Raw genomic sequence first — 22,003 nt, 5'->3', positions numbered from 1 at the left:
TTCAGCAGTATCCTTCTGCCTTGATGTATTACAATGCATTTAACCAGTATTCCAGATCCTTGCACATAGTTTTTTTCCTTTTCTTCACTGAACATTTTCAAGTTAACTGATCCCTGCAGGCAGTGGCATGCAGGGATCCTCCTTTGCCCCGTTCTTTGGACATAAAGCAACTAATACGGAAAGGAAATCAGCTTCCCTTGAAATGGCAGCACATTAACCCACTCATTTTGCTGAGCTGCTGAACACCTCCCAGAACAAAGTGCCAAGATGAGACAAAGAGGAACCGCAGGAAGGGGCAAAGGAGGCAGCTCCTGGAGCAGCAGACCAGGAGGGGCTGTCAGGGCTGGTGTGGCCCTTTGGTTTCAGAGCCCTGACAAGCCTGGCAGGTTCTGGGAAAAGGTTGATGTCAGTGATAGGGCTCTGGATGCTTCTGAAAGCTGGCGAGGGCAGAGCTGTTCCTGTCAGCAGCAACAGCTGCCTTCTGCACCCCTCCCAGCCCTCTGATGGCAGCGCAGGCATCCAACTCACTTCTCCAGGACTTTTTCCTCACGTCATTGATCCAGCCCTCTCCTCCTCCGGATCCTCAGACAACTATCATCATGGCACAAACAGCTTGGCCCTGATTGCTTTCCAGCCCCTCAGTCTTTAGGCAACAGATGGCTCTGGAAGTACCGATGTGTGAAGCATTTTCATGTGCCTTAACAACTGCCTTAATTATGCAGCATTGTCATTAGGACTGGACAGGTGATTTAGATCTGAATATCTGAACCACTTCATCATCCAAGGATCTAAACCAACACTCAGAACCTGGCAGCTCCAGGGATGTTTGCTGGGGTAATGTCAACTCCCCGTTGTCAGAAACCTTAAAATTTTTAGAAAGCTTACATCCATGGCTGAGAAATTCCCCATGATGACTTTCAGGTGTGAATTTCCTGATGTCTGGCTATGAGTGATGGACAATTAAAAAGATGCACTGGGGACACTCTGTATTTGTCTATTACCATTTACAGAATCATGGAATCGTTTATGTTGGAAAAGCTTTCTAAGATCATCAAGTCCAACTGTTCCCCCAGCACTGCCATGTCCATCTCTAACCCCCGTCCCCAAGTGCCACATCTACACAGCTTTTTAATGCCTCACTGGTGATTCCAGCACTTCCCTGAGCCACACATTCTGGTGCTGGACAGCCCTTTTGGTGAAGAAATTTTTTCTGATATCCAATCTAGAGAGAAATATCCAATTTGAAGAACCATAAACCATAACTGACATATCTGTGGACATTCATGTGTTTGCAGGCACAGCTACAGGTGCAGTGGTAAAACAGGGAAAACAACAGCATGCAACTGAGAAAATAAAACACAAGCATCTGGAAAGACAAGGATAAATGGAATGGTAAAAAAGAAAAAAAAAATTAGAAAAGAATACAACAAAGCATAAAATTACCACAGGGTGAACATGCTCTAAAAACCTCATCCCCAGCCAAGTACTTACAAGTAATAGGAGTAGGAATATGCATTTCTTCTAAATATTGATGGCCGGTCAGATGAACAAAATATCCAAAAGGAGAAAAAGAGAAAAGCACATAATTAGATTTATATGAACTCCAGGATCCTTTTTCAATATACAAAGTATTTGTGCTGTTTTCTGTACTGAGCTACTATTTGCCTATGCTTCTTTCAGGAGCTGTACACCGGTGAGGAATAAACAGATACTGAACTGGAGACTGAAGGTTGTGTTTTCACTTCTGCCACCATGAATAAATCCCCTCACCTTTAATTCCCTCACTTTTTCATGTCAGTAACATGGGCAATGAGACTTAATTTTGCCTCTCAAGTGCTTTGATATTTTTGAAATGGAAAGAAAGATGTCAGAGCTATTAATATAAATAACAATAAATAGGGAAGTGACAATGTAAGAACGCCACAATTTTGGAATATTTAGACAATGAGCAAATTGTCTAATGATAAATCAAGCTTCATCAAACTCTAAAATGCAAATAGTTCATTAACAATTCAAGCATCACTCCATATTTATAGCTGAGCACTGGGGGCATGCAGTAGCTTTCTGCATCACTGTGATTAAGCACTTTCTACCACAGTTTCTCAACAATTCATTTCACAACATTTTGAGCAGCACCACAAACTGAGCCTTGGCAATCAGTTGTAGCTTAAGAGGTGACGTTTCCCCTTTTATAACTGGAAAGGGGCTTCTCTGAAAAGACTGGTTCACAACAGACCTATCCCAGGGTATGAGAGATTTACCACCAGCCACAAGGAGCCACAAAAGCAGCAGCAGCGGTCAAGACAGGGAAAAACAGTGAAACCCAAACATCAACCTGTTGCATAGCTTTAAAATCCCATCCTTGAAGGCACTAGGAAGATTAGGAATCACTCAGAAATACAAATGCAGCTTTCAAGTGTTCAGTTTTATGGTTGCTCTGAACACAACTTCCATAAGCACATGTGGAAACCAGGTTCAGTGCAGTCACTCTGTGCACAGTCACCCTCTCTGCTGTGCACACACAGGGTAAAGAACAGCTCATGAGGATTAAACTGAAGTTTGATGGTGTTCTTTGATGGCCTTTGCTCTAAACCTGATATTTCGGCCAGATTCCTGATGTATGCCGAGTTATTTGAATAGCACTGATTCCAAGATACACCTGGGTGCATTTTAACTAAATGCTATTATCTCCTGAAAGCAGAAGTGCTACAGGCCCGAGCAATGCACCAGCTAAGGTGCAGTGTTTGCCACTGAGCTTCCCTGTGAAAATCCAAGTTCCATTGAGCCTCTAAACAAAGGGAAACATGACCAAGATGCAGAAAGTGAGAGCCCACACAGCTGAACCCCTGAAATCCCCAAAACTAAACGAAGCTCTCAGAGGCCAGGGCCAGGGTTCACACAGCACTGTTGACTGCAGCTGTTCCCTTGAGCACCTTGCTGCTCTCCTGCCTGGGCTGCACACATCTGGTATCCCACCAGACTCTTGGCCCTCTTTAAAAAGCTGCACATCCCTCCAGGCTGCAGAGGAAAGCTCAGAAAGGTTTGCTCCATAAGGACAGAGAATAAAGGAAGACAAACAAAAGGAGGATGATGTTCTGGAATTGGACAGTCCATTTTGGCTCAAATTCTCCAAAAACACGCAGCCTGAAATAAGGACTTACTACAGAATATTTCAAAGCTTACTGTGAAAACTGGTCTGAGTTATGGTTCAGTAAAAAGATGACCTGGTCCTAGAATGTACAACACAACCCAAACCCCTGCCTGTCTCCCACCTGAAACAGGGACACACGAGGGACATGGGTCACTAAATGTGCAAATATCCCTTTTTCCTAATTCTATCCTATTCCTAATATCTATCCTATAGTATGTTCTGCCCAAGAGACTTTGGGGTTTTATTTAATTAGTTTAAGGTAAAAACCTAAATCCTAATCCAGAATAAGGAGCTGAATTTTCATAGGAGGAAATAATCCTAGACCCTACATAGCCCCAAATCTCCTTTTTTGCTACCGACAGCAGTTTAAAGAACTTATTTACGGTGCACCCATGACAGGCTGTCCGATCCTATTTATTCAGTCTTATATTTAAAGGGGTCAGTGGAGGCTTTGTCTGCTCAAACACACCAGCCTGAGAGGTGTCACATTCTTCACTCCAGGGAAATACAAGTCATGATTACACCAGAATTAAAATTGCTCAGATGAAATCAGAACTGGCCAAAATCAAATCCTCTCGGGAGTGGCAAAGTCAAAGCGTATTTTCTCCTGAAAAAATATCTTATTTTTCTTGCTTCATTTTGTTTTTACTAAATGATTCTGTATTCTCTATTACACAAATGTCTTTAACTAATATTAAGGAAAAAAAAAAGCTCCTTAGAGAATTAAAAACATTTTCATACAATAAAAATGAGATATTTCAAGATATGAATCTATTAATGAAAGAATGTGGTTCTGCCTTTTGTGGGCACATACACTCATGTGGGCACTGATAACCACCTCTAAATTAACGGGCTAAATTATCATAGAATCACAGAGTGGCTCGTGTTGGAATGGACCTAAAAGATCATTCCAATCCCCCCTGCCATGGGCAGGGACACCTTCCACTAGCCCAGGGTGCTCCAAGCCCTGTCCAACTGGGCCTTGGGCACTGCCAGGGATCCAGGGGCAGCCACAGCTTCTCTGGACACCCTGTGCCAGGGCCTCCCCACCCTCACAGGGAAGGATTTCTTCCTATTATCTAATCTAAATTTAATCTCTTTCAGTTTGAAGCCATCCCCCCCTTGTCCTGTCACTACCTGTCCTTGTATAAAGTTTCCCTCCATTATGTGGCAGCAATTTTTATGTCATATACACGTAATGATGATACCATGACTTAACTCATGGAGTTAGTGGGTTCCCAAAACCAAGAAAACAAACTTTGTTAATGGCTTTGATTTTAAATACTGTAATACACTCATATTTAAAACAGAAATTTATATGCACACACAATTTGACGTAGATATACACATATGGAAACTTAAGCAGACTTTAGACAACTTCAAGTTTCAACTAAAACTTTCAGACAACAAACATAAAGTCAAATCCAAGTTTTCCACTGTATTTATACTGTGGAAAATAATGAAGCTTAATTTAGCTTCATGTATCTCACTAAACCCTCTAAAACTTTATCAGCCCACAGAAATTTTTGAGTTCCTGGAATTTTTGCAATTTGTTCTGCTGAAACTGTGAGCGACTGGGCACCACTTGCTCATGCCCTGTGTTTGAAAGGTTCCAAGCAGCCTGCTTGGTGACTCTCACAGGAACAAAAAGAGGCTCCTGACGATCCCAATGCTCATCTCAAACCAATGTCTTCCTTCTCTTCTAATCCCTCTCCTCCCTTTGCTCTCTGCGCTGATTAACAAAATGCTTCATCTGGGAAATCCACCACAGTGCCTGCTCCCAGTGAGCTGTGATGCCCTGGACAATGGACAAATGTCACTGGGATATTTTCCGGCTCCATTTGAAGAAAATGTCTCAAGTTAAACTCATAAAATTATTTTACTGAATTGTTGCCTTGCAAGGCTACACTGTACACCAAGGCCTTGGTGCACTGGGAAGGGAGCTCTTTTAAAGAGTGAGGCTAATGCAGACATGGAATGCAAGAGCTTAAGCTCTGAACACTTCTGTTTGCAAAATGGAAAGAGAACTTTGTTGTTAAACTGCTGTCTCAGAAGAGCTCAAGCTTTCAGCTCCGCTCCTCCAGAAGTTTCAATCAATTTGTGGTCCAAACCAGCTTCTCCTTTTATAAAAGCTGGTCCCAACCCGCACTAGTTTACAAAGGAAATGAGCCTGACAGGCTGAAGTTCATCTTCAGGGAACACTTGTCCATATGTAGCTCTAAGCCTCACTTGGATGTGGCTGGTGGTTCCCATCCAAGGGAGCCCAGAACTGATGTGATCAGCAGCTCTGGAGGTGCTGGAGGTGTGCTACAGCCTCCCAAAGCTCCTCTTGCACTCATAGCTTCTAAATGGGAAAAGATTTTAAAGTCAATGAGCCAGTTTATTCCTTATTTCACTGTTTCTTCTGGCAGGTATCCTTGCAAATTGCAGCAAACAAAGAGAGATACAGACTGCAGGGATTTTGCTTGTCTGCCCTGGGAGGGGCTGTGGAAACAACACAAGGGAAACTGTAATTTTCCAGCTCTAGGGAAAAAAAGGGAGAATTTAGATTTCTAATAGTCCCACTCACTTCCTTTCTAATGTTAACTTTGAAGAAAATTGCCCAGGTTTCCAGAGCCTATGGCAAAACCAGATAGAGCAAAGTTCTGCCCGTGGGACATCACATCCAAATTCACCAAACATTGCTGCTTCAGGGACCAGTTCAGTTTTTGCTGAACTGAAAGCAAGTTCAGCTGAAGGTCCTGTGCACTGTCTCAGGGGCGAGCTCAGCTCAGCAGGAGATTGGGAACTTCCACACAGAGCAAATGGATCCTCAGTCTCCAACCTCTGGAACTCGTTCTGCATTACGAGTAATTTTGCTTGGGGGTTTGTCTGTGCTATCTGTGAGATAACTTACGTTGTAGCAGTCGTGACATCAGAAGAACCAAGTGTTGGAAAATGGCTGGGATGAGGCAGCCACAGATTCTCTAGGCAATCTGTGCCAAGGCCTCAGCTCTCTCACAGGGAAGAATTTCTTCCTAATATCTGATATAAACCTCCTCTCTGGCAGCTTGAAGCCATTCCCCCCTGTCCTGGCACTCCAGGCCCTTGTAAATTGTCTCTCTCCATCTTTCTTGTAGGCTCCCTTCAAGTACTGCAAGGCCACAACTGGGTCACTCCAAAGCTTCTCTTCCCCAGACTGAACAATGCCCACTCTCTCAGCCTTTCCTGTTAGGAGAGGTGCTCCTTTTGTCCCTTTGCACTTCACCATGCTACCTCGTGACTTATCCCTTCACATTAACTATCAATTAATTATCACTATCTCTTTGCAGTAAAAACCATTCTTTTGCTGCTGGATCTCCCAGAACTGGCATTTCTTCTGGGCCTACAACCCTTAGTGTCTGTGTTATGTAACCAGGCATTAACTACTGCCCTCTGTCACAAATAAAGAACATTTTATCTTTATTTATTCTTCTTTTGGAAGAAGCCAGGAGGCTCAAGATGGAAGCAAAGCAGAAACTTACCTTCTCTTGATGGTAAGCATTGCTCCCAAGAGGATAATCACAAACATCAGGAGACCAGCTATAACTCCAGCCATTTTCACCGTGCTGTCAACTTGCTTTTCTGGTTCCACTGCATTGGAATTCTGGGTGGAAGCTCCTTAAAAGATGGAGGGAGAGGAAGGACAAGATAAAAAAGAAAGAATTTGTAGGGAAACTGTGCAATGATCCACTTTAAATATTCATTTGAAAGCCTAACAACATATTTGCAATCAAATTGCAATAGACAATTGTCCATCTAACCAAATCTGCCTTTAATGAGGGCTAATGACCGATAATTCAGAGCAGTAATAGGGTGTAAAATCCCAGTGTAGTGTAAATGACTATAATATTTTACTAAGTTATACTGTAACGGGGCATTTGCTCTTCTGAAGCACTCAGCATGCACCCAGAAACAGGAGAACAACAGTTCTAATTTTAATCTCAAATAGTTTAAATGGACTTGCAGTCCTTGCTCATCGGAATAGTGAGCACAGTAACATGTAATAATAATAATAATAATACCTCTGGCCGAAAATTTTTTCCCCTCTAAAATCAGCTCACATTTGTGTTTCTCAGTGTATTGGAGGCCTGGCTTTTTTAAACATCCCATTACAATTATACCTGTAACAAGCATGAATCCAACATACAGAGCACCCTCCACACAGAATCATGGAATGATTTGAGCTAGAAGGGACCTTAAAGCCCATCTCATTCCAACCCCCTGCCATGGGAAGGGACACCTTCCACTAGGCCAGGCTGAACCTTGGATCTCCATCCAGCCTGGCCTTGGACACTTCCAGGGATGGGGCAGCCACAGCTTCTCTGGACAACCCACTCCAGTGCCTGAGCACCCTCACGCATCACCTAATGTACTCCCGCCATGACTTCTTCAGCCCAAACAAGAAAGCATAATTTCTATTTGAAATTATTTGGTTTTGTTGTTTTTTTGTTGGTTTTTTTAACAAGTGAAATCCACACACCTGAAAATAAAACATATTTAGGAACATTATTTGCACAGCATTTCTGCTTTTTTCTTCCTGCACTAAATAAGCACCTTGGAGAAAGCTGCCCTCTCCCCTGTTGCTGAGACCATTTCAATAGTGCTCATTACAGATCTTAGCTCTGCTGACTTCACCACTTGCTGCACAGAATTTTTCCAGATATAGCTTAAGCCACTGAGCTTGATTTAGAAAGCCCCACAAGATTTGAGTCGTGGCTACTCTAAAGACTAAATAAGCCTATCTTCATTACATTCCTGTTACACTTAACTACTCCTAAAAATATCACCACTGCAGTTCACCGAGTTAAACAAATTCACATCACATGAGACCCACTCTTATCCTGGGCTTCACCTTTGCTGCTGGAGCCAGCCACGTCCTCCTCTACAGCTTAAACATGGTAGGGAAAGGGAATCAAAGGTGAACACAGAGGGCTGACATCAGAAGACCATAATGGTTTGCTCTTTTAACAGCTCTGTGCTGCTGACCTTCAGGAAATCTGAATCACGTCTGTTCATGAAGTCACTTGCTCAGGGAGATAATATTCAATCAAGTCCATGTGTTGGCGAGGCAGCAGTGTTACCATCACCGTGCTATTGTTTTGCCTCTTTGCCACACATTAAACTGCACATGCTTTAAGAGATGATGCAGTGATTAAAGCATGATTTCAGTCTCCTACAGCTAAGCTGTTAATCTAGTTTAGCCAGAGCAAAACACAATATTTACCAAGCAAAAAGGGCTGGCTTTTGGACTCACACATATAATTTTCAGCTTTTGCCCCTGACAACTGTACTATTCTGCTGCATTCACCAAATTACCCATTCAGTTAAGAGTTCACTGATAACTTCTGTGCTCACATCTGAAATGCATTAATGGGACTCCTGAGCATGAAAATAAAATAACGTATCAGTTGCATATTTCCATCTTTATTTGACAACCTCTCCCACAATCCTGCAGTGAACGTGTCCAAGAGGTGAGCTATACACCATCAGACAGGCAATCCCCAGGCTGTCACACAACAAAGGCAATGAGAAAGGTACAATTTCTCCCTGAAAATGGCTAAAACTCTTATTCATTTGCAGTGCAAGTCAGAAGTACTCCAAATTATCCTTCAGCTGAGCTGCAGTTACTCCTGTGACCCCAAATAATAGGTGTTGGAGAATGGTTTTCTACTATAAACAGCACAGTCAGATGCCCCTCATTTTTGTACCATCTGAATACCCCCACAAAGTGTGAGCAGTGTAAAAAGAAGTAAGAATGTGCTGTCAACTCCATCTTCTAATCCACCAGATCGGTTTGATTTTACCAGGCTGTTGCTCGTTACTCCAGGCAATGTGTGGTCAGAGTGCTTTTAGCTGATATTTCCCAGCCCACTGCAGGCTCCTGCAGTTCCAGGAGGAGAAGAAAGGCTCATTATCCATCCTGACACCTCCACACTGCAGTGACAGATCCACTCCAATCTTCTGGGCAACTCTATCTCTCTTGGCAAAGGCCAACAATTCCTTTAGGCTACCAGCCCAACCATTTGTAAGTTGTCTCAGCTAATAGTGCCTAGCGATGGAGAATCTGACAGTGTCAGCAGATTCCTGGCTCTGGGATTCTCACAGCCTTGCAATGAAACATTACTGCACAAGTCCATTGTTTTCCTGATGTTCTGGCATATTTTCCTTGCAGATGCCTAAATCTTCTCTGCTTGCTTGTACCTGCCTCACCACCAGCTGTAGGTAAGAACATTCCTATCCTGGCAGGTGGAGCTCTGTGAGCTGTTTCTTGCAGGAGATGACTTCTGCTGCTCCTGACAGAAATGCTGGTTTAGAATTCAGTTTTGCTTCTCTCCTTTATAGAGATGCAGGATCTGAAATCCTCTGAGCACAGCAGCCCATGAAAACTGCTCAGATGGCCATTTCATACAAACATCTTTAAACACACTTGCAAAGCTCTGCACTACCGTACTTAAGGGGCCACCCTTTTCTTTCTGAAAAATCATGTTTATATATTTCTGGCATTAAAAAGGAATGAAAACAAACTACAACTGTATTTTCTAGTGGTTACTTCCACCACATTTCCTGGAATGAATTGTTCCTTGTAACAGAAGCTGGATGCTGGAATAATAAGACACAGAGCGGGTCACCACTGTTATTAGCGTGTGACCACTGAGGTCAGGACCCCATTACTCTGCACTAACACAAAGCAGGACAATTTTCTGCCCTAAGCTTGCTTTCTTAATAAGGAAGGCAAATGATAGAAGGCAGCGCCAGAGGAGTGAAGGCTGTAGGTCCCCTGACTCCCTATCTGTGCCTTATCTACTCCAGCAGGCTACTGCTCTCAGAGATACTCATTTATGTACTGTACAAAATGCACCATCCCAGGAGCCAGAGCAGTGGTCTGACTTTCACAGGCATTGACATTCACCCAGCACTCCATTGGTCAGTCACCATTTTAGTCCTTTCCTAGCAACCCAACTGACTTTGTTTCTCCTCAATCCCTTCCAAAACTCCGAGATCCAGCATCTTGCAGTGAGACAGAAGACAGGACAGGAAGCACATTCTTGGGAGATACAGTTCTGGTGGTGCTGCAGAGATGCAAGGAGAGCAGGGCAGGGGCAAAGGGCCAATTTCCCAGAGCGGTCCAACTCATCAGCCCATGAGAAGTCAGGTTTCTGGATCATCACACACTGATGGTTTAATTAAGGTTTTAATTAAGGTCTAATCTGGCCATGCTGCTGTTGGTTCATAGAATCATAGAATATGCTGAGATGGAAGAGACAGATCAGGATCATCAAATCAGCTCCAGGCCCTGCACAGACACCCCAACAACCCCACCCTGGGCATCCCTGGCAGCGCTGTCCAAACGCTCCTGGAGCTCTGGCAGCCTCGGGGCCGTGCCCATTCCCTGGGGAGCCTGGGCAGTGCCCTCTGGGGGAAAACCAGCAGTGGCATCTAAGGGAAAGACACCATGGCAATCTCACTCCAAGCAATTTCTGCACAGGTCTATTATTTGAAAACAAGCCACCAGATAGAAAGCAACCTCCTCTGTGGAAGCAGCACTCTGAAAAACATCCAGGAAAGAATGACTACTGAGTGCATGCAGCTGAGCAGGGCTGATAATACAGGTTTCTCCCACAAGACCTATTTCACAAACTGCAATTTGAAACATTCTTTACTTTAGGCAGCAATTACAATATTGCATTTTAAAAAATGACACTGCCAGCAAAAAGAATTCAAGAGATCCATAAGCAGGAGGAAAAGTCAGGTATTTATGTGAGGTTTCCAGGTGAGGCACAGAGAACAAAGTCCTGCAATGGAAGTGGTACCACAATCATCAGTAGCTAAGACACTGTAGGAGACAGAAGCATCCCAAAGCTTAACAAGAGGAGACAAGAAAGCAAATCAATGATTCTAAGGGCAGCTGGGTCAAACACTCAGAATCAAGAAAAGGCCAATGCAAGTGTGGAGAAGGGAGGGACAAACTGAGAGAAGCAACACAAGAAATGGGAGGTTCAGCCATCACCAGGTGACAGGAAAGACCCAGCAAGGAAACAAGTGTGGCAATGATGAGGTGTGGTTTCAAAATTGTAACACCTAAGAACACAGCTTCTTCAGAGAGAAATTCACTCTTGGAACAAAAAACAATCAGAAAAATTACTTCAGAGCATTATTTAACCCAGAGAAATTAATGAAAAATATCAGGTTCCCTGTCATTATGCATTGAAATGATCTGCACAATCAGAGTAATTTCTTTGCAGCACATAATGGCCAGGCAGTGGGCTGAATGTAAAATCTCCTAATAGACCTAGAGGCTTGTATTCAAAAGACAGCTATTCTCGAATCACTTGTAAACATGATTTCCTTTATTTATTTTTTTATGGTGCTTTCTATGTGAGGGGCCTACAAATTATTAAAGCAGCTCTGCATGAAGAAATCTTTTCCCTCAAGTTTTCAGTTCCTGATAATATCTGTACCTGTAAAACACAGTCTGACGTGCAAACACAAGGGCAGACAGGTACTTCCAGGAGTGATAACGCTGAGATAAAGGTGGAAAGGCACCTTTTTACATCCTGATGTGGAAATAGCCAGCACCAGCCCTGGGTGTCAGCTGACCACACCCTCCAGAAGTGTATTAGGACTAAAAAAAAAAAACTTTGCAGGATGCTGGTGCCTCCATGTATCATGAGCCAACAGACTGGAACAGCTCATCACATCTGGAAGCCAGATTCCACTTTGGATGTTTCTTTGTTGCAATTCATTAAATAAATGAATATCACGAAGAGGATCACCACACACAACGTCACTACACCAATTTTCCACCTCCAGTTATTGAAGACTGCAAGCAGTGCAAGCTTAAGCCTATAATGAGACACACTCATTCCTTTCACAAAGCTCAAAAGTAATAGACAGAATGATGAGAGCCAAAAGCTTTCAACCATATTCTGAGCAGAGAGAGCAGCAAAACAAAGCAGTCCTGGAGAGAAAGACAGACCAGAATTTGTATGAGGGATTTTCAGGCTTACAGGTGGAATCTGTAGGAGGATGAGGGTAAACACACCGTGAGGCATCAAGATCAGCATTGCTAAGCTGAATGAGAATTAAAAAATAGCTGTAAGTGAATAATTGATTCTGGACATTCCAGGCAAATCCACCACAAGGGCTTTGCTTTTCTCCTCCCGTTTTTCTTCCTCTCTCTTCAGAACAGGAGCACTTAATTTGTGCTAAAGGCAGATATATGGTCCCCAAGAATAAGAAAGGTTATAATATTTCCCTGAAGGAAGAGCTCAGCTAAAGAGCTGCCAACAACTGATGGTTCGGGGGGTGAGAGCATGTTTCTGTTTTAACTTTTCACTTTTGCAGAACTGTATTTAAAAACTAGCTCAAAATTATAAAAATAGAAAACAAGTCCAATTACCAATTTGACAAGTTCAAATTTACAGATTTGACTTAATTTTTGTGAAGTCTTAGACACAGGAAGATCAACCTTTTGACTGACACAGGCAAAAACTTCTCAGTGTTTGACAATGTTATGGGTATAGAACAGATTCTCCACAATTACTGACTTTTGCCCCAGTCAGCCCCCTCTAAGCAGTTACCCTGCTCTCACCATGATTATCATGAAAACTCCACACCCACAGCAGCTGCAGAAGCTGCAAAACCAGTGAGCAAAGCCAAGCCCAGGGCTGGGCAGAAAGTGAACACTGAAATAAAACCACCTTTTGAGCCCAACTGGACGAAGGTGCTTCAAGTACCACGGTGACCTCCAAAAACCTGCCCTGTGAGGCTTCACCCTGAGCTGAGCGAGCAGCATGGAAAGGAGAACTCTCTCTTCCAGCAAAAGCCCTCTTCCAGCAACAGGGAGTCAGCTGGGCAGGGTTAGGGAGTCTGTGTACACACTCTACGAGTGCTGCATGAAACACCAGCACACTTCCTGTGCTCTGCCAAGCTGGAGCAGCACTTTCAGGCATGTCTGGAATGAAGATTTTTCTTTTTTCCTCTACAATAGTACTACAAAACAGTCTCACACCTACCTTGTGATTTTATCACATATCCTAATGGAACCACACAGTTTTTAAATGTCCAGCTCATATAAGAAGCTCAGAAGCTCATTAATAACAACCCTGTTTCTGAATATTGGCTTATCCAAAAATCTATTTAATGAAACAGGCATAATGTATTTGTAACAGTCTGGTTCTCTCATGCCTTTGGAAGTGTTGTTAAAGGACACTGACAATGATAATCTATTTATGAAAATCATTTTAAGTGATCTGCAATACCTTCCCAGTGGCTGACCCACCTTAGAAAGGATCTGCAGATATCAGGAAATGGAGACAAAAAAATCACCCAAGTGAGTTGGTGTGAGGGTGTGAAGGTCAGGAACACAAAACACTGCTGTCCTCTAAAACATGAGAGCCCCCTCCTTGTGCCAGGTCTCAGCCCCTGTGCAGAAGAGGCTTCAAGGGACAAATATTCAAAGAGTTCTTCCTGCAAACTTTGAAGCAGAAGAGATGAAAAACAAGCTCCTAAATTTCACAAGCAAGGAATCGTCCAATGCTCCCCGCATTCAAACTAAGTAAAACAAAACCAAAGGAAATCTTTTCTTAATTTGACCTTCACTTGTGGCTTTCACGTCCAACTACTGACTTTTCTTTAACTCCCACTCCTTTATCTGGCTACCAATCTATCTGCAAACAGAAGAATGTGCACTGGATCAGCTCTTGGCCAGCTACAACCATGGCCAAGAGCATCCTTTCCCACCAGGTGGGTCTTGAAAAGGGAGAAGAACCTCCACACAGCTCCAGGTAAATCCTTGCCTGCTTTGATTCCTGGAGGGTTATAATATATTTTATTTTCATTTCTCCAAAGACCCTTCTCCCCTGAAGGTACCCAGTGTGACCTGGCAGTGGATGCTTTGAATGATAAAAGTGATGTTGTCAGACTCTCATGTTGCTAAACTATCCCAAATTTTATCTTAAGCACCGTGCCTCTTCTCCCCCTCCCTCCAGCTTCTTATTTGAATTCAGGAGCCCAAGATTAGGGTCTGGCAATGCACTAGAGCTCTGGAGTAGGCAATGTCCTCTGGACACTGGGCTGGAGATACCAAACTCAGCTCACTCGTGGCCTCACCCCATTCTGCACCAGGTTCTGCACTAATTCAAAGCTGTGCCTTTAGCTCCCTGGCATAAAGACGCCCCTAAAGGGATTGTGATACACGAAATGGTGCTAAAAAATAACTTTTAGAAGGCAGAGATTTTTCAGGGGAAAAAAAACCAACCAAACATTTCCATGTATTCAACTTAAAAAGCGTGATAAACTCATCTGAAATAAATAGCGCAAAACAGAATAAACCTGTCAAAGGAATAATATTCCAGTGTGTTAGAAGACAAAATGCAGTAACAAACAGATTTGAAGTGGGATTAGATCTGTTTAAAAAATACATTATCTGTCTACAAAACCAGAATGTATTTCAGGAAACAAAGAAGCCTCTTCAATGAATTTGAGGGAGCAGGAGTTATTAAATGAACAGTTTTCATGTGCGGCAAAACTGGGTGTGAACAGCAGGAATTTTTACCTTCCTCATTTTCCACTGATTTTTTGCAGTCTCCCCCCCCAGCCCAAGTCACATTTCAGACCCAGGTTCTTCACTGAGATCTCAACATTCTTGCAGGAAGTTTCCTTCTTCCTGTGCTGATGCACTACAAAAAAATCAAGACCTTTTTTTCCAGTACATTTGAACTTCCCAATAATCCCAGCACCTTTTTTGCCCCTGTATCATCACAGCTGTCCTGATGTGCAGTTGAAATAGTTGTTGGTGAGGAAGTCATAACTAGGCAGGAATAACCATGCAGCACTGGGAGAGGACTATTCCTAGAGAAATGTAATCCATCTAAAAACTGAAAAACCAGCCCTGCTTTCCCATTAATCATGTGTAACACTGTAACATCCCAGCCACTCGTTCTATGCACATCAGCCTGAAGCAGAAGAACCTATTTCCACATGCTGATGGGATCTCCTCTCTGTATTTAAATTTTCTGGAGTTGATGATGATCCTGGTCCCAGTGTTACATATTATGGGGCAATTTTATGGCACACAGACCTCCAAGCTCATTCTGATGGAAACTGCAAAACCCTTGAGAGGTTCTGAATGTCCCCACTGTGAATGACTTGGTGCTGCTGAGGCTCAATTCTGCAGCATCTCTGGCTCCAGCAGAAGTTTCTATAGAAACTACAGTTTCTATAGTTTCTATAGTTCCTCTGTTCTTCTACAGAGGGCTTACAGAATCAAGTTGTTCTTTTCTTGCCATCATTTCTCTGACAGCAGGACCCAGCTGTCTAAGAATAAGCGCAATAATCAGCCCCAGAAAATGGCACAGCTCCTTTAATTGGAAATGCAAGCTCAGCTCCCTACATGCTCAGGGGGAGACTCAGCCTGTGCAGAGTGGGATCCACGGGGCTCTTCCATCACACTCAAGTGCTCCTGTGGAGATTTAAGAGGTGTTGAGTCCCCCAGCTGACCCTCAGCACAGGCAGATCTCCACCGCGGCACTGAAGGAGCACCATGAAAGCACTGCCCCCTTTATACTGTAGTGGGAGTAACTGGAAAAGTAATTTCTCATGCAAAACAAGGATTAAACAAGAAGTCATGAAGCTGCTCAGACCTCTGGAAGTTTGACCATTTTCCTTTTCCTGAACTGATAATCACCTGTGCTCAAGAGGCTGGGCGGGTTTCGCGTGGTCACCTGTTGTCTACCTAGCACTGCTAAGAACAAGCAAAATGGTTCCCAGGCAGCATGCACGAGAAAAAAAAAAAGGAAAAAAAATAAAAATGTACCTCATAATGGTTATTATAGTTCCATTCTTTCATTTGCAAGAACTCACATTTTAAGGAAAGAAGAAATCAGTATCGGGAGATAAGGAACCATTAATGAGCCCTCTGCCTTGGTTTCAATTACACTGTGAAATTGATTTAATGCACTTTAGGAAACCAAGAGCAAGCGATTACCTCTTGTAAAGAGGTTGCAATTTTCTCTAATAAAGTGTCGATACAAATATGTTGCTTTAAGACAGGGAGAACAAGTCAGTTAATTCAGAAAGAATGGGACATATTAAAACAAATGCTGTCAAGGAAACCAAACGGCAAAACCTATAAATAACCCGTCTGAATGAAAATTGTATGGCAGAGAGCTGATAAATTGGGGTTTAATTATAAACATTTTTAAAGAGTGTTTTATGTTAATGAGATGCATCCAAGTGCCTAATGCTGTGAAAGATGACATTAGTCCAGTAATTAAAAAAAAAAAAAAAAAAGGAGTAGCCCATGTGAGGAGAGAAGTGGCAAGAGATCTGAGACCAATGAATCTGAAAATAAATACATATGTAGATACAAAAGGTTAATAGTGTTTAACATGCTGGCAAAGTGTGGGATGGCTACACAGACTGGACAAACGCAGGGAGCTTTCTGATGGATCATCCAGCAAAGGCTGATGGTGAGTCCCTGCCCCTGGCCCTTCCCACAGGCACCACCCAGCCCTACATGGAGGCACTGGATGGAGGGAAATGAGCTCAGTGGATGTGCTGGCCCAGCTGGGGACCTGCTGGCCCTGCTTTGGAGGACCGGGTGCTCTGGAATGCTGATGCCCCCCCCTCCTCCCAACATTTAATAACCCAATACAAAAGGATTTGAGAGTTTTTTCCTGCCACCACAAGGATCAAGGTCATCTAGCCAGGAGCAGCACACAGGGAACCATGCAGAGAGAGCACTGCAGGAGAGCTGGGAAGCTGGGCTGAGCTGAAAGGGGCTGATCTGAGCAGCCTGATTCTTGCTAAAGAGGAGGGAAGAAAACTGGGAAACCTCCAAAATTTTTGCTTTAGTGGACTAAACCACTTTTTAAGGAGTTCTCTGCTTTTCTTTTCTTGGTGCTGTGGCACAGAAAAGCTAATTCCCTGGCAGCCTGCTGGAGGAGTGGAACAGCCCCGTGCGTCTCTCGAGTAATTAAAGCGACTCAGCTTCTGAGCAGGTGCCTTGCAGCAACACCCAGGATGTGTTACAATCCCCCAGTAACACATGCCTAACACATTTCACTGCATGATTACTCCCACACTCACGTTTAGTGCCCTTGTTAATCCAGTACTTCAAGAGAATACTTGCCTTCCTTAAACACGCCTCAATTCTAATCTTCCTGTCAGTGGTGTAAATCAGAACTCATTTCACTGGTGCTAATGGAGCTGCTGCAGTATCAAATATCTAGGAATGGGAAAATTAGGCCTCTATTCCAAAGTGAACATTTAGTCTGGCACCAGTACTATGTATTTATTTTCTTGCATCAAAACAATTTTTTTTTTCCCTCTGGTGCCAACTCAAAGCAGAGCTTTTAATGCTGAGATTTATCCTGACTACAAAAAATGTTTTTTTTTTTTTTTTCCCAATTCCTACCCAAGACACCAGAGTGGCATCCTCACAGGCAGCTCTGTTGATTCTGTTCAAGGCAGACTTCAGGTTTGCTTATTCTATCCTCAAAAAAACACCAATGCAAATAAAGGGGAGTTCAGAGCGATGCCACTAAGGATAATCAATATAATGAGCAGACAGGAGACAGCACAGACACAGGAGGTCATCTAGAACATCCCAGCTATCAGTCTTTGATCAGGACACTGTGTCATTACAGTTTTGTGTCTCTGTGCATTGGCACACTGCAGAGAGAGGGCAGGTACAACACCCCTCTCCAGGGGCTGGCCCCTTTATCCATATGGAGTTAATGCATGGTGGGAATGCAGCCTCAGGACATATGGAAGTCTGAAACTATGGGAAAGCTCACAGAACCACTTTGCTCAGCTGTTGGCCCTGCCCAGGTGCCAGCAGCGGCAGGTCCCGTGACTTTATCAACCCCAGCTTGTGGCACTGCCTTGCCTGCGAGCTGCACCCAGCACTGCTCCTTTGGAGAGCTAAACCTGCCTCAAACCAGCCACAGCTGGGGCATCCCAGGGGCTGTGCTGAGGGCCAGGCACTGGGAGTTACAGCACTGCAATTCAGAGTGAGGGCAAGAGGAAAAGAATTTCCACAGAGATTTCTGCACTCCACACAGAGGAATAAGACATCTACCTATAAGTCAAAAGTGATACGAATCAAAAGTGATATAAATCAAAAGTGATATGAATTGAGACAGCGAGAATAAACACTAGAACTACCATCATTTCTTGTCCTTTTCCATTCAAGTCAAAAAAGAAAAAGCTAAAGAATAAGATCACCAAAAAGCAGTGGCTCTAGACATCCTCAGGCTCTACCCATCTCTTTTGTATCTCTTATTAAATTAATCCTAGCAGGAGATTCTTTTTAAAAAAAGAGATGGCATTCAGAAACAACAGAATGAGGGTGGCTCAGTGACTCTTGCTGGTGACCTAACGAAGTTAGTGAAAATTATCTCAGTTTGCAGAAGTCAACTGAAGGTCAAACACTTATGGGACACTTTGCTGACATACCCAAATCAGAGAGTGCACACAAAATCATGCCAGAATGGGATTTTTCAAGCTAAGTTATTTTCTTTCGAATAGTGACAGAACAAATATATTTCCTGCTAGCATGACAACATTCTTCCACAGCTCCAGAAAAATGAACAACTGAAATGGAAGGAACTACAGGTTTCCAAAAATTAATTAGTGCAGTATCTCTGATCTCCTGAAGAGACTATGCTATTGGAAAAGCTTGTGGAGATTAATTTCACCCAGTCCTGCTCTTGCTCTTTCTACCACCAGAAAGCCAAAATCAGGTATTTGAAATGGTCACATCACTACCAGATGGGAAAACTGGAGAGGAATGAGACACATAGACCAAGACACATAGAATGTTTGTAACCCAGAGAATGACTTAAATAAAGATTTTACATGGAACTTTTAAACAGGAAAGGAACAAGAGGATATGGGGAGCACCAGAACCACAGATGAGAAGGAGAAAGGGGAGAAATGGCTCCTCCTCCTCAGCTTTCAGTGGTGACACAACTGCTTACAGCCCCACCAGTCTGCATTACCAAGTCTGGGCAGGGAAAACAGCTGCACAGTGGGAACTTCACACAGCACCTGCCACCCCAGTGCCTGGCTGTCTGTGACAGCCTGGGGACGTCTCCACAGGGAGATGGAAGAATCTTCTTCTGCTATCCAGTGGCTAATGGGGTTTCTTTGAGCCCTCCCAACTCCTCTTCAAGTGCAGGTGCAGAAAGGATCAGGAGAAAGGACCTTGAAGTCATTAACTTCTGCCACAAGTCAGAAAGGAATGAAAAGACTAGAAAAAAATGGGATGGTTCCTCAAGGATTTCTGGGTTCCTGCCAATTTTGGCGAACTCTCCGGAGCCTCCACAGGCAGCCATGCAGGTCTTGCACTCTGGCTGCTTTGCTGTCATGTGAAAGCTGGCCAAGCAAAGTTTGGGAATGGGGAGTCATCTGTAGCACGGCCCATGGCAGTACCCCAGCATTTCCCTACAGCTCCTTGGGAGACTACAACATGTGCTGGGGAAATCTTTTTACAGCTACTCCTCTGTGTTACAAATAAATTGGTGTCTGACATCTTTTCTGGAGAAGTAGCCCCTGGGGTGATTTTGAAATCTTTAGAAGAGTTAAAAGCAGCTGTAAACACTAAGAAGGAGCTCAGACACTCTCACTGTTGGTCCCTCAAGAGCTACACCTTGTGAACCACCCTGGGGCTGTTTGTCTCAGGTTTGCTCACTGAGGGCTGTGTGACCCGTCAGCTTGGTCTGTTCTGAGCTCACCACAGTGAAAATCAGGAACGCTTTCTCCTAGTTTGTTCAATTATAGCATGAAAATGCTGTGACGTAAGAATTGTGCCCCACTGTGTACAAGGTTAGGCTTACATGAGATCTCCTCTTATCTACTTTGTACAGTTGTGGAGAGAACAAATTGAATAGGAAGTCAATGTCACTTTTTCAGTGATGTTCTGCCAACAGCAAGAACAGTCCTCGGGACAGAAAAGCTGTCAACAGAATGAGGGAAAGGAAGAACCACAGAGAATTATACCCTGCGTTAAAAAAATAACAGAGGCCACAAATATAGTGGAGTGGTCCTGGAAATGGTTGTTCTGCCTTTGCAATCTTCCTTTTAAAAAATATAAAATAAAAGAGGAAATAAAGCGGCTGGTTCTTTGGCTAGGAACTGTAATCAAGTTGTGCCACCACTGCAGTTTTTACATTTCTGGCATTGTGTTTTGCAGGAAAGAGAGACCCACATACCTTTTGTTGCAAGCCGGACACAGTTGATTTTTGTTTCCTGAAAAATAAAAAACACAAGAAAAATATATAGGAAAACATCACAGTGTGTAATTTGCCCATCAACAGTAAACACACACTCCTTTTAAAAGCTACTAAAAATATATGTATCTTTTCTTGCACTTCATCCTTGAAAAATACCACCAACAGTTTTTGTTGCATAAAACACTCCACACTACTGGACTTGCCTGCAGTTGGTTCTCTTAAGTATTGAAAAGTTGGGAGTGACAACACGTTTCTCCACGCTCCATGTGTGAGTGATGGGTCCCACGTTAAGTGCCTGATTAGCTAATAGAATTTCCCAGTTAAATGACCTGCTCTGTAATAGACTGACAAGCCTTGGGTCAGAAGCACACGCCACTGTACATCTCATTTTCATGCACCATTACTGCAAATTTTGCAAATTGGGTATTTATTTAAACACATGGCAAACAGACACCAAAGAAGTCATCTGAATATTTCAGCTCTCTGATGGATGTGGAGCAGACCAACATTCTGTGCTGCTGCCTCTGCCAAACAAGCTGTTCTAACAACCCTCACCACTGCAGCTCCTCATTGCAGAGCTGGGACAAAACCCAACGCTTTGTGTTCAACCCACCCTGGAGCCTGCAGAGCTGCAGAAACAGGATTTGGATCTGAATGTTGTATTTGGCTTCACAAACAGCTCAAACTCGGCAGCTTTCTCAGGCCACCTCCGCTGCAAACACAACCTTTGTGGAGTCCCCAGCTCCTCATTGCACAGCCCTTCCTGGCAGGGGTTGCTGCTGTCCAGCCTGTGATTGCCATCCAAACAGGAATGTGCTGCTTGGTTGAAGAGCTGCCTCTGTCAGGCACTAATCTGCTGCAGGCTTTGCAGAGCTCTTTATGCCTCTACATGTCTCAGGTGTAATGAATCCCGCATAAATTACTGTGTTAACAATGCTCCATTAATATGGATGCTGTCTGCGCTCTGGAAACAACAACCCAGCAAAGCACTGCTGAGCACCTCCTCCCGTCCTCAAACACCTGGACAAACCTTGTGGAAATCTGAATTTGCTCTTGGAGAAAATTGCTCTGTCTGTGACAAATCCTCCCTGGCTGGAGCAGACACACCCAGCCCTACTGTGCTTTTCTCCTCACACTTTTGTTGCTCATAGGAAGGGGATGATTGCAGAATCCATGCAAGGAAATATGGGACTCACAGGAGCAATTCCCTCTGATGCCTTTCTGTGATGCTACACAATCTGGATACAAGTCCCTCTGTGCAGTCTAAAGACAACGAGATGCTCAGAAGGACAAACCCTCCCTTTGGCTTTGCGTTCAAACTCTCTGAAGTTCCTGGACCCCTGAGGACAAACCATGCCTATTTCCCAGCTGTGTGTGCTCCAGAGTGGGACTGAAGCCCTGCTATCCCAGTAAACCAGAGACATCTCTTTGGTTACACCCCTTTGACCCTCAAAAGGCAGCTTCCTTGCACAACCTGCACAAACATTGGCACTGCAAAGCCACCACAGCTGCACACAGAGCTCCCCACGCCCCTCTGCCTAGTGGGTAACGAGTTTGAATTGCCAGTTATTCTGGAAATCCAAAGTCTTTA

The 22,003-nt window shown here is 43.6% G+C and overlaps 1 protein-coding gene across 12 annotated transcripts in view; it reads right to left on the bottom strand.

The window, feature by feature from the left end:
* Positions 1-22,003, bottom strand: part of PTPRT (protein tyrosine phosphatase receptor type T) — a 430,013-nt gene that overhangs the window by 68,380 nt on the left and 339,630 nt on the right. For 5 of the 12 annotated variants that reach the window (XM_039563312.1, XM_039563314.1, XM_039563318.1 and 2 more), the window contains exons 13-16: positions 20,392-20,428; positions 15,861-15,917; positions 6,655-6,790; positions 1,492-1,557 (exon numbers count right to left, since the gene is read on the bottom strand). In XM_039563312.1, coding sequence (XP_039419246.1) covers positions 1,492-1,557; positions 6,655-6,790; positions 15,861-15,917; positions 20,392-20,428 — 296 coding nt within the window. The remainder of the gene's footprint in view (positions 1-1,491; positions 1,558-6,654; positions 6,791-15,860; positions 15,918-20,391; positions 20,429-22,003) is intronic. The other 7 variants (XM_039563320.1, XM_039563322.1, XM_039563323.1 and 4 more) reach the window with 4 other exon arrangements.

The sequence above is a fragment of the Corvus cornix genome, chromosome 20 (assembly GCF_000738735.6).
Source record: "Corvus cornix cornix isolate S_Up_H32 chromosome 20, ASM73873v5, whole genome shotgun sequence".
NCBI lineage: Eukaryota > Metazoa > Chordata > Aves > Passeriformes > Corvidae > Corvus > Corvus cornix.
The sequence above is the reverse complement of the archived record's forward strand: the minus strand, read 5'-3'. Positions and strand labels throughout refer to the sequence as shown.